Source organism: Colius striatus, chromosome 7 (assembly GCF_028858725.1).
Source record: "Colius striatus isolate bColStr4 chromosome 7, bColStr4.1.hap1, whole genome shotgun sequence".
Taxonomy (NCBI): domain Eukaryota; kingdom Metazoa; phylum Chordata; class Aves; order Coliiformes; family Coliidae; genus Colius; species Colius striatus.
The window spans coordinates 812712-824320 of record NC_084765.1 but is presented as its reverse complement, the minus strand read 5'-3'; the positions used below and the strand labels follow the sequence as shown (position 1 = coordinate 824320).

General features: G+C 65.2%; 1 protein-coding gene across 1 annotated transcript; it reads left to right on the top strand.

The window, feature by feature from the left end:
- The first annotated feature begins 552 nt into the window (after positions 1–552).
- On the top strand, positions 553–11033 carry FNBP4 (formin binding protein 4). Its single transcript, XM_062000587.1, is given in 18 exon segments — positions 553–725; positions 900–980; positions 2273–2409; positions 3131–3329; positions 3437–3587; positions 3680–3803; positions 3925–4263; positions 4354–4564; positions 5002–5126; positions 7100–7204; positions 7529–7662; positions 8618–8841; positions 9530–9675; positions 9677–9709; positions 9711–9845; positions 9936–10448; positions 10546–10703; positions 10824–11033. Coding segments are annotated over 18 exon segments (3030 nt in total). The 5' UTR covers positions 553–601; the 3' UTR covers positions 10915–11033.
- The last annotated feature ends 576 nt before the right edge of the window (positions 11034–11609 follow it).

The following is an 11609-nucleotide window of genomic DNA, read 5'->3' as shown; positions in this document are numbered from 1 at the left end:
TCACTCACTGCCACAGGGACACGGAGGGGCTGGAGCACAAGGGTGCTGGGGAGGGGCTGAGGGAATGGGGGTGTTGAGGCTGGAGAAGAGGAGGCTGAGGGCAGACAGCAGCACTCTCTGCAATGCACCGTAGGGTGAGATGAGGCTGTGAGCTCCAAGGGCTGCACCCCTGTGCTGTGTAGAGCAGCCGGGAGCTGTAGCCTCCAGCAGCAGCACTCTAGAGCAGGGATGGTTCTGTAGGGGTGAGGGGGGCTCTGTAGGGCAAGAGGGGACTCTAGGCCACAGCAGGAGCACGGTGCTGTAGGGCAATGGGGGACTCTGTGGGGCAGGGGCGATCTCTATAGGGCAATGAGGGGTCTGTGTGGGGCAATGAGGGGTCTCTGGGGCAATGAGGGGTCTCTGGCGCAGGGGGGTCTCCGCGCCGCCGGCCGCGAGGGGGCGCGCTGTGCCCGAGGGGGCGTGTCCCGGCCTGGCCCCGCCCCTCTCCGTCACGTGTCCCCGCCCCTCGCCGTGACGTCACGCGCCCCGGCCCCGCCCCCGCCGCCCTGAGGCGCCGCTGCCGCCGCGTCGCGCGCCGGGCCGGGCCGCTGCCGCCATCGCCATGGGGAAGAAATCGCGCGGCGCGCCGGGCCGCCGGCCCATCCTGCAGCTCTCCCCTCCCGGGCCCCGCCGCGACGAGGCGGCCGCGGCGCCGGCCGAAGGGGCCGAGTCGGGTTCGGAGCCCGGTAACGGCGGGGGATGGGCGGTGGGGGGCAGGGAGCCGCTTTGTTGCCGGGGCGCGGCCTCCTCGAGGCCTCGCCGCGGCCTCCTCGTAGCGCCGCGGCCTGGATGGCGGCGCCGGGCGCGCTCGGGCGTTCGCGTCCGTTCAGCCCCGGCTCTTAACGGCTTTTCCTTCACAGATGAGCCCGAAGCGGCGGCGGAGCCCCCTCGCAGCGCGCCCAACCCGCCGCCCCCCGCTCCCGCCGCCGTCAGACCCACAGGTACGGGAGGGGCTGCTGGGGGCGGGCGGGCAGCGCGGCCCCCACCGCTTACAGCGGCCCCAGAAACCCAGCGCGGCCTCTCCGCAGCGCTGGGGGGATTTGGTTCCATTTTGAGGGTTGAGCACGTTAAAAACGGTCACTTTTTTGTCCTCAGCGGGTTGTCTTTTGGAGGGGACTGTGGCTGTTCAAACCTCCTTCTTTCCGCGCTAAACATTGGGAGGTTTTTGGAGAGGGCTGTGTGTGCTGTTTGCTTGTAAAAGGGGCTGTGGCTGCTAAAAAAGGGCTTTTCGGAGGGGTCTCGGGTTGTTTAAATATTCCTTTTCTCCCCAACGCCCTGGATTTTTGCTTCTGAGGGAGCTGTGGCTGTTCAAAACCTTTCCCTTTCCCCTCCCAGTGGGATCAGGGGCTTGGAAGGGGGCTGTAGTTGGTTCTTCCAACCAGCTCTGTTAAAAAACAGAGAGGTTTTTTTTCCTCCCAAATATTTCCCGTTCTGAGGGAGATGTGGTGGTTACAAAGGGCTGTTGCTTGGACAGAGCAGCTCTTGCTCCCTTCTCTTTAAGTCCTTTAAAGTTCTCTCAGTGATTTTGTCTTCTTTAGAGGCATCATTTTCCCCGTTTAAGTGTCTTTATTTTATTAAGGGGAGAAAAAATAACCCCTTTCCAACCAATTTCTGTATATTATGATGGGTTTTTGTTAATTTGCTGGAGGGCCATTGCTCCTCCTCAGGTATTTAATTTCTTCTTTCTTGGGGTTGGTTTTTCTCTCTCATTTAAACGCTTTTTGTCTGAGGCAGTGCACTGATACTCTCCTCCCACATAAAAACTTAACCCAGGAGATGCTTTTCTGCCCAGTGTGTGGAGGAAGATTCCCCCACCTGTCCTTTATGGGTTATTATCCCTTAAAGACCCCTTAATATCAGTTTAGTAATTAAAACGTGGGCATTTTGGAGAGCGTTTCCCCTCCCCGCTCCGGTTTGCAGACAGGACGTGACGTTCCCCCCACCACACGTGTGTTCTGTTGGGGTTTTTTTCCCCCAGGGGAGGTATTTCCTACTCCCAGGGTGCTTGGGGGGCAGATCCCTCTCTGATTTAGGGAGTCAGGAGCTGTCCCTGGGGGTGTTTTGAAGATGATGTTTTGGTTTTGAGTGTCTGTCTCACCGTGGGGCTGCTCCCCCTTCCCAGGGGGACACCGGGACCACCTGATTTGGGGTCAGGGGGGATTGGATCTGTTTCTGAGGCAGCGGGTGGTGTGTCCCCCTTGCTGAGGGTCCCCTCTGTCCTCTCCCCGTGCAGGAGGCTTGTGCCTACTCGGTGCCTACGCAGACAGTGACGATGAGGAGGGTGAGACCCCGGAGAAGCCGTCGCGTTCTGCTGACGCCAACGGCAGCGGCTCGGCAGACATCGACAGCACGCTGGCCAACTTCCTGGCGGTGAGGGGAGGGCTGGGGAGGGGAAGGAGGGAGGTTCTGTAGAATCACACAATCATTGGGGTTCGAAAAGACTTTTAAGGTCACCGGGTCCACTCTCTGTCCTCACCTTGCCCAGCCCACCCATGACCTTCAGCTCCTCAGCCCCATGGCTTTGGGGTCCCTCCAGGGCTGGGCATTGCCCCAGCTCCCTGGGCAGCTTGGCACAGGGGCTGACAAGTCTCTCGGGGAAACAGTTCTGCCTCAGCTCCAGTGATGCCCCTCCCCAGCACCCTCGTGCTCCAGCCCCTGCACCAGCTCCGCTGCCCGGCTCTGGCCATGCTCCAGCCCCTCAGTGTCCCTCTGGCAGTGAGTGAGGGGCCCAGCACTGATCCCAGCCCTGGAGCTGCAGCCTCCCCAGGGCTCAGCACAAGGGACAATCCCTGCCCTGCTCCTGCTGCCACCCCACTGCTGATCAAAGCCAGGACTCCTGGTCAGGGCCCTCTGCAGACCCTGCAGGATCCACACACCCACCCAGCTTGGTGCCATCTGCAAACTGTCTGAGGGTGCCCTTGATCCCCTCACCCAGATCGGTGCTAAGAGTGTTGAACAGAACTGAGCAGGTCCCAGCACTGAGCCCTGGGGAACAGCACCTGGGTTTAACTCCATCCTCCCCACAGCCAGTCCTCACTCCCCTTTCACCTCCCTTGAGCTCCTGGCTCACCTCAGGCTGTTGTCTCCACAGGAGATCGATGCCATCACGGCTCCCCCTCAGCCCACCGAGCCCCCCACGGCCAGCACAACCGCCTCAGCACTGCCCCCCACTCCCCCACGCCCGGAGCCCAAGGAGCCGGGCTCGGGCCAGGCCCCCGGCGCAGCCAACGGCGCGGGCTCGGCACCGGCAGCCGAGTGGCAGTACGACACGCAGTGCTCGCTGGCAGGAGGTGAGCCCAGGGGTGACACAAGGGACGGGGGCCTGGCACAGCCCTGGGAGGGGGGCCCCTGGGGTTGTGTCTGTGAGTGACACGGCCTGTGGTTGTGCCCCTGGCAGTGGGGGAGCTGGAGATGGGCGACTGGCAGGAGGTGTGGGACGAGAACACCGGCTGCTACTACTACTGGAACACCCAGAGCAACGAGGTGACCTGGGAGCTGCCACAGTACCTGGCAACACAGGTCCAGGGCCTGCAGCACTACCAGCACAGGTAAGAGAGAGCCCCCCCCACCCAGCCCTGCCAGGGGATGAGCTGCCACACCAGCCCCCAGCCTGCCCTTCACTGCCTCTCCTCTTCCTCAGCAGCACCGCAGCAGGTGCCAACGGCAGCCTGGCCGCAACCACCGAGCTGTACCCCCAGGAGAAGGGAGCTGCCCCGGGCAGCGCCAGCAGAGGGGCCAGCCTCGCAAAGCGGGAGGTGAAGAAGGTCAGTCAGGGGCTTCTGGTTGCCACAGGGCTCGTAGGTGCCCCTCTGGGGCACTCCACAGCTTTCCTGGCTGCCTGGGGGAGGCTGAGGCCAGGAGACTGACGCAAGGCTCGACCTGCAGGAGGTGAATGAAGGGGTGCAGGCCCTCTCTAACAGCGAGGAGGAGAAGAAGGGGGTGGCTGCAGCCCTCCTGGCACCCCTCCTGCCTGACGTGGTGAAGGAGGAAGAGGAGCGTTGGAGGAGGAAGGTGATCTGCAAAGAGGAGGTGGAGCCGCCTGCAGAAGAGGAGGCGAAGGCAGAAGAGGCAGCGGCTGCCCCTGAGGAGCCAGAGCCCGCCAGGGATCCCCTGGAGGACACGCTGCAGGAGGATCTGTGCAGTGTGGTGCAGTCAGGGGAGAGCGCTGAGGAAGAGGAGGAGCAAGACACCCTCGAGCTGGAGATGGTGCTGGAGAGAAAGAAGGTCAGAGGGACAGTTTGTGTTGCTGAAAGGAGGCTTGGGGGTGCTGCTGGACGGGTCCCTGAGTGCCCCTGGCTGCGGTGTGTCCCGCAGGCAGAGCTGCGTGCCCTGGAGGAGGGCGATGCCAGCCTGGCGGGCTCCAGCCCGCTGTCGGACGGCAGCCAGCCGGCCCCACACGATGCCACCCGCCGCCTCGCCTCCAAGAGAGGCAAGTGGAAGCTGTTTGTCGGAGCAGCCAGCCCCGAGTCCGCCAGTCGAGGCCCCGGCAAAACGGGCCGGGAGAGCCCAGAGGGGGAGGAAGCAGGTAAGCGGGAAGGGTCTGTCAGGGGGGAGGCTTTTGTTGCCTACCCGTTGCCCAAAGCGCCACACGGCACAGTGAGGAGCCAGGCTGGGCGCTGAGGTGGAGAGGCTGGGCCTGGAGGGGTGGCCACGGCTGGGCTGGCAGTGTGGGTGTCACAGGCTGAGGGCAGCATGGGGATGGGCTGACACTGCCAGCTCCTCAACCAGTAATGAACGAGGAGAGAGTCTGAGCTGGAGGCTGTCAGGAGAGGGAGCACAGCAGTGTGGGGACAGCTGCCTCGTCTCACCACCGTCCTCCTGCCTCCTTAACGTGGTGCACAAGGAGTGGTTCTCTCTGCCTTTCAAAGACTCCCATGGGAAGAGCCTCTGGCTCCCTCCTGCCACGGCTCTGGCTCCTCGTGGCGGTGGCAGAAGGGCTGACTGTCACCTCCTCTCCTGCAGTAGTGGCAAGCACAGCAGAAACAGCTGATGCGAGTTCAGACAAAGAGACAGAGTCTGAGGAGCCCCAGGAGAAAGCTAAAGCCCAAGGGGCACCTAAAATAGAAGAGGAGGAGCAGGACCTAAAGGTAAAGAGACACATTGGTGAGCTCCATCCCAGCTCACGTGAGGGCTGCACCGGGCACTCAGCTGCTCCCCAGGGCCCTGTCAGTTGGCCACTAGCCATGAGACTGGCCACGCCACCAGCAGCACGAGGGACTGTCCTGGCTCCCAGGGGACACTTGACTGTGGGCTGTGGCTTTGGCACAGCCAGAGTGCCCACGTGTGCTCACGTGTACTCACTGTGCCCCTGCGGGAGCTCCAAACCCCGGCCCCAGCGCGGCTGCCAACGCCTGGTGAAGGATGGGCCGTGTGGGTTGGGCCTGGGGCTGCCTCCTGCAGCAGAGGGGGTGTGTGGGGCACACCGAGCACACCAGGGACCCAACGCTTTTGTCTCCATTCCCTTTTCACCCCCAGTGACGTGTCAGTCTGGCGCCTGCCCGCCTGGGCTGAGGGCTCCTCGTCCCCAACCGCTCTGTGTCCGGAGGCTGCCGGCACCCCTTGCCCTGCCCTCTGCCAACTGGCGCTGTTGGAAGTTGTCAGGCACCATTTGGGGATTCCCACAGCAGCCCTACTGATACTGTTGCTGACAAGCTTTGGTTTGCTCTTTGTGGCTGTGGCTCAGCGATTCCCAGCGCCCCGTCCTGAGCCATGGCGGTGACACGGAGCTGCAGGCGCTGGGTGACACTTGGGGAGACCTTTCCTGATAGTCCTTTTGATCCCCTGGCCGCTGCTTGCCCCGAGACCTCCTGTAGCGTGACATTTTGCTCCTGAGTCATTTCAGTTTGTCACCAAACGTTGCCAGCTCCCCGAGCCAGGCGCTTTACAGACGGGGGACGCCGCAGCGGGCTCGTTACTGTCCTCGTGACGTTTGGCCCCTCTCCTGTAAAAGAACTCTGTTCCCAGAGTGTGGAGAGGCGCTGCCCCCTGCCCAAAGCCTCCCTCAGCACGGCATCTCCGCCGGGCTTGGCTGATGGTCTTCAGTTCGGCCCCCTCCCGAGCCCCGCAGCGGGACGCTGGTGGCCGCCGTGCCAGGCCAAAGCCTTTTGAAGCCGTGCCGGTGTGTGCCGGTGTGGGCTGGCGCGTGCCCTGGCGAGCGGGACCCGTCGGCTCCGGGGTAACCTGTGTTGTGCCGGCTCTCTGCTTTGCAGGAGATCGCCGGAGTCACCCTGCGCTGCGGGACCTTCCCTGGCCTCTTCCCGCGGGGGGTCCCCCCCAGCCTGGGGCTGCCTGGCCCGGCCCCTTCTCTGGAGACAGGGGGCTTGGCGGCTTTGGGACCTTCCAAAGCCTCTTCTGAAGAGTGAAGGAAAACCAAAAGGCATTCCTAGAGCCCTCCTTACAGCAGCTGCTCGCGGGCATCCCCTCACACACACACACACACACTCATTCCTGCCTTGCCTCCTGGCTGGTAGCCCCTGGGGGTTGGCCACAGGGCCCCATGTGCCTGTGCCGTGCCCACGTTGGAGGCTTCACCCCCGTGGGTGCGAGGGTTGAGGTACCAGGGGGTCGCTGTGGGCTGAACTCTGTGTTTGACGGAGTCTTGTCTCTGCTCAGGAGTCGATCCAGAGCTGCTGCCCCTCTCTTGTGCTTCCCACCTCCTGAGAGGGGAGATGTAAGAAAGGTTCTCCCCCCACTCCCCAGTTCCTTGGGGAAACTGGGCAAGAGTTGGATTTAACTCTTTCCCTGCTGGCAGTCACGCTGCCGTAAGCCCAGAGCTGGAGCTGTGCCAGAGCCGGCCGAGCCCGTCCCCTCCCGTGAGCCGGCGGAGCAGCGGGGGCTTGCTGGCAGCGAGGGGCCCGCTCCCACCACCCCACCGCCATCCCTGGGGCGCAGGAGGCCGCAGGGTTTCAGGAGGGGTGACAGGCACCCACGTCCCAGTCCCGCCAGCCCGAGGGGCCGCAGCCGGTGCCGAGTCCCGTCTGCCGGGGGAGGCCACGGGGCCGTGGCCGCCCGGCGCCGCTCCCACGGGGCAGCCCTTGACTCTCGCCTCTCTCCCTGGCAGTTCCAGATCGGCGAGCTGGCCAACACTCTGACTAGTAAATTGGAGTTCCTGGGCATCAACAGACAATCTATCTCCAACTTCCACATGTTGCTGTTGCAGACAGAGGTAACCGAGCCTTCGCCCCTCGCTCTTCCGAAGCGGATCAAACCCCGTGGCTGCCCTTCGAGGGCCAGCGCTGCGTGAACCTCGTGGCCATGGCGGCACGGCCCGGTCCGGCGCGGTGCCGCGCTCCTGCAGGGCCCGTCCTCAGCGGGGGGAGAGCATGGCTTTGCGTGGAGGCGGTGTCTTCCTCCGGGCGCCCCCCTCCTCGAGTCCTGTTCCCGGAGCTCGGGTCCCGTCCTGGAGCTTGAGTCCTGTCCCAGAGCTCGAGTGCCGTCCCGCTGGCAGCCTCCCCCAACGCCTTCCCCCTCCCCGGTTCTTGCCCTCTAGACCCGCATTGCAGACTGGCGAGAAGGTGCTCTCAATGGAAACTACCTCAAACGCAAACTCCAAGACGCAGCCGAACAGCTAAAACAATACGAAATAAACGCCACCCCTAAAGGCTGGTCCTGCCACTGGGACAGGTACGCGCTCTCCTACCTTTCTCACCTTTCATCTCTGACATCTCAGACATGATTTGTGACCATCAACCACCCGACGACCCGGCCGCCGGCCCCCCCCTTCTCGGAGACTGCGAGCAGCTTCTGTTAGCAGTGCCGGGCAGGCAGCGAGACGCCCGGCGCTGGCCGAGGCGGGGCCAAGCCGGCGCAGCGGAGGATGCGGACGGAGTGCTCTCGGTGCCCTGGGACGGAGCCGCTTCCCCGACCCGTCGGACAGAGCTGGTTTCCCCTCTCGGGAGTCGCAAAGCGCTGCGGAGGGCGGGCCTGGGGGGTCGCGCATGCGAGAGCTCTGTGAACTTTGCAGGATGTCTGGATCACCTCTTCTGACCAACAGCTCTGACAAAGGACAAACCCCAACTCACCGACGGAACGAAGAGCAAGAGTTCTGTCTCCTGCCAGCAGGTCAGACCCAAACATTTCTTTGTCTCTTTGGCTTTCTCGATCGATTTTTTTCCTTTGTTTGAAATCTTTGCTCTTTTGTTTTTCAGCTCCCAGATCCGCTCCCTCTCTCTAGCATTCACTGTGTGTTTGACACCACGAGTTTTGCTATAAGCGGCCTCTGCGCACCCCGGGGTAGGGGGGCAGCCGCTTCTCTGCGCCGGGGGCCGTTCCCCCGCTGCCTCTCCTCGCAGGGGGCGACCTGCGGCCGCGCCGCGGCGGCCGCGTGGCTCCGCAGCCCTCCCCTCCCCTCGGAGCGGGGGGCTCAGGGCCAGCCGAGCCGTGCCAAAAACACAAAAACCTTTAAAACCGAACCAAAAGTGTAGCTTTAGAGCGAGTGGGGCTGGGGCCTCGCCTCTGTCCTCCAGAGCCGCCGGTCGCGTCGAGTCGCGGGTGTTGTCGCTGCCGCCGGCAGGCCCGCCCGGGAGTGGCGGTGGCGGGGGACGGAGGCTGAAGGCTCCTTCTCTTCCTTCTGATCTAGGGAGCATAGGCGCTATTTCTATGTTAACGACCGCTCGGGAGAGTCACAGTGGGAGTTCCCCGACGGGGAGGACGAAGACGAGGGACAGCGCAACGCCACCGCCGCCGACAGCGCCAACGACTGCGCCGCCGCCAGCGCCGCCGACGGAAAAGCCGACGGTCCTCCTAAGCCACCTCCCAAAGACAAAGGAGAGCGCCCCGGGGAGCCCGGCGAGCGCCCTGCAGGTACAGACGGGCAGGGACGGGGGGTGCTGTGTTGGGGGGTCCCACCCAGCTCTGGGGAGTTGCTGCGATGGGGGGATCACACTGAGCTCTGGGGGGTTGCTGTGATGGGAGTTGCTGCTGAGCTCTGGCAAGTTGCTGCAATGGAAGGATCACACTGAGCTCTGGCAAGTTGCTGTGATGGAGGGATCACAGTTGCTGTGATGGGGGGGATAACACCAAGCTCTGGGGGGTTGCTGTGATGGAAGGTCCCACTGAGCTCTGTGGAGTTGCTGCGATGGGGGTTGCTGCTGAGCTCTGGGAAGTTGCTGCGATGGAGGGATCACACTCAGCTCTGGGGAGTTGCTGCAATGGAGGGATCACACTGAGCTCTGGGGGGTTGCTGTGATGGAGGGACCACAGTTGCTGTGATGGGGGGTCCCACTGAGCTCTGAGGGGTTGCTGTGATGGGGGTTCCCACCGAGCTCTGGTGAGTTGCTGCGATGGAGGGATCACACTGAGCTCTGGGGCAGCGTGTGGGGGTCCCGACCTCCCTCCCCGGTTTGCAGGTGGTGCCGTGCCGGTGGAGCCCGTGGCCCGAGCTGTGCCGTCCCGCTGCCGGGAAGGGCGCTGGCAGGGGGGCAGGGGGCAGGAGCAGGCAGCGCGGCCCGTGCCGTGGGTTTTCAAGCCTGTGTCAATATGTATTCTTCAGGCTCCCTTTGTAAAGAATCCTTCTCAGGCCAAGTTCCTGCTACGTCTCTCATGCCGCTCACTCCATTTTGGACTCTGCTTCAGTCCTCTGTCCCGGTCCTCCAACCTCCTTTGCCTTTGGAAATGCCCCCGCCGCCCCCGCCGCCGCCCCGACTCGCCGCCGCCGCCCCCGCCGCCGCCACCCGCCGCCCGGAGAAGACGGCGAGATCCAGGAGGTGGAGATGGAGGACGAGGGGGGCGAGGAGCCGCCCGCCCCGGGAACGGAGGAAGACGCTCCCCTGAAGCCTCTCCCGCGCCCGGCTGCCGGCAGCAGCCAGGTGAGTGGCGGCCCGGGGGGAGCTCGGGCAGCGCCGTGGCCGTGCGCGGGGCCCGGCGCTGACGGCTTGCCCGCCCGCGCTCTCTGCCAGGGCGCCGTGGAGCCCAGCCCGGCGCCGCTGCTCGCCGCCAAGCCGCACAAGAGGAAAGCTGTGGAGATGAGCCCGGGGCTGATGCAGCGAGCGGCCACCATCGGCAGCTGCCCCGTCCTCTACAGCCAGCCCCTGATGGCCGCTGGCAAGTACCAGCCGTCGGCCGTGCCCCTGGGCTCGCTGCGGCCGCGCCAGCGCCTGCAGGGCGACATCCAGGCCCGGCCCAGCCTGCGCCTGGCCCCGGGCCACGCCGGCCCTCAGCCCGCTGCCCTGGGCCTGCAGCCGGGATACCTGGGCGTGACGGCGCCGGCCGCCGCCTCCGTCATGGGCTACTCGGAGTGCGCGGCGCCCGTCGGCCTCCCCGCCGCGGCACAGCCCGTCCCGGCACGAGGGGCGCCCCCCGCCGCGGAGCAGCCGCCTCCCCCGCCACCCCCGCAGACGCCCCCGCCCCCCATCCCCAAGGCCCCGCCGCCGCCGGAGAAGGAGAAGCCGCGGAAGGGGCGGAAGGACAAGGTGAGGGGGGATGGCTCCTGCCCCGGGCGTGCGCCGGGCAGCCCTCCCTGGCCCTGGCGGCCACCCTCACTGTGGCCCCGTGGCGTTGCTGGCACAGGGCAAGAAGGGGAAGACGAAGATGCCGTCGCTGGTGAAAAAATGGCAGAGCATCCAGCGGGAGCTGGACGAGGAGGAGAACTCCAGCTCCAGCGAGGAGGACCGCGAGACCACGGCCCAGCGGCGCATCGAGGAGTGGAAGCAGCAGCAGCTGATGAGGTACGGCCCCGGCTGCCCTGTCCCTGCCCCTCCTGGGGGGGACGTTTCCTCTCTCTGTGTGGGGGGACGGGGGGGACACAGCCCCCGGCGCTGACGCCTCGGCTGCTCCCCTCCCTGCAGTGGCATGGCCGAGAGAAACGCCAACTTCGAGGCACTGCCCGAGGACTGGCGAGCGCGGCTCAAGCGGAGGAAAACTGCCTCGAGCACGTGAGGCAGCTGCACTCCCTCCTGCCTCCAACCTGGGCCTGGGGGGTGGGGGTTTTTTTTTACACATGTACAGTTCCAAACCCTTCACTTGACCATTGTCCAATAAACTGTAGCAGTTTGGGATGTGCCGTGTGGTTGAGCCGAGGCTGCAGCCTGGGGGGGCAGTGGGTGCAGGTTGTGGCAGCCCTGCCCTGGTCCTGGCTCGGGCTGGGGGCCATGGAGGCCCTTTGTGGTGTCTGTGCCATCCCTCCGGCTCCTTTCCCGCTGCTCAGGGCCCGGCCCCTCGCTCCCCTGGGCCCTCCCCGCTGCCTGTTGCACAGTGACCGCGTCCTCGCTCCTGGGCCGTGAGGCCCTCGAGGTGCCGCTCTGCCCGGCTCCGGGAGGGGGCAGCGGGGGGTTCTGGCGTGGGGCTGAGCCCAGACCCCTCACTCAGAGGTGAGCCCCCGGCCCCGGGGTGCTGCCTCCCCTCCTGCCCCCCGTTGCCGCAGCCCTGCACTGCCCAAGGCCAGCAGAGGGGCGAGCAGACGGGCCCCACATCCCCGGGGGTCCCCTCCGAGCAGCCCCCCATCCTGGGCAGCGCCAATCCCAGCTATCCAAGGGGTCGTGGGCAGGAGCTGAGCCGTGAGACCCTCCCCACCCCCAGCCCCTTGCAGCCCCTGGGGCTGGTGGGTGGCTTGGGGAGCCCCCCCAGCCCCTCCT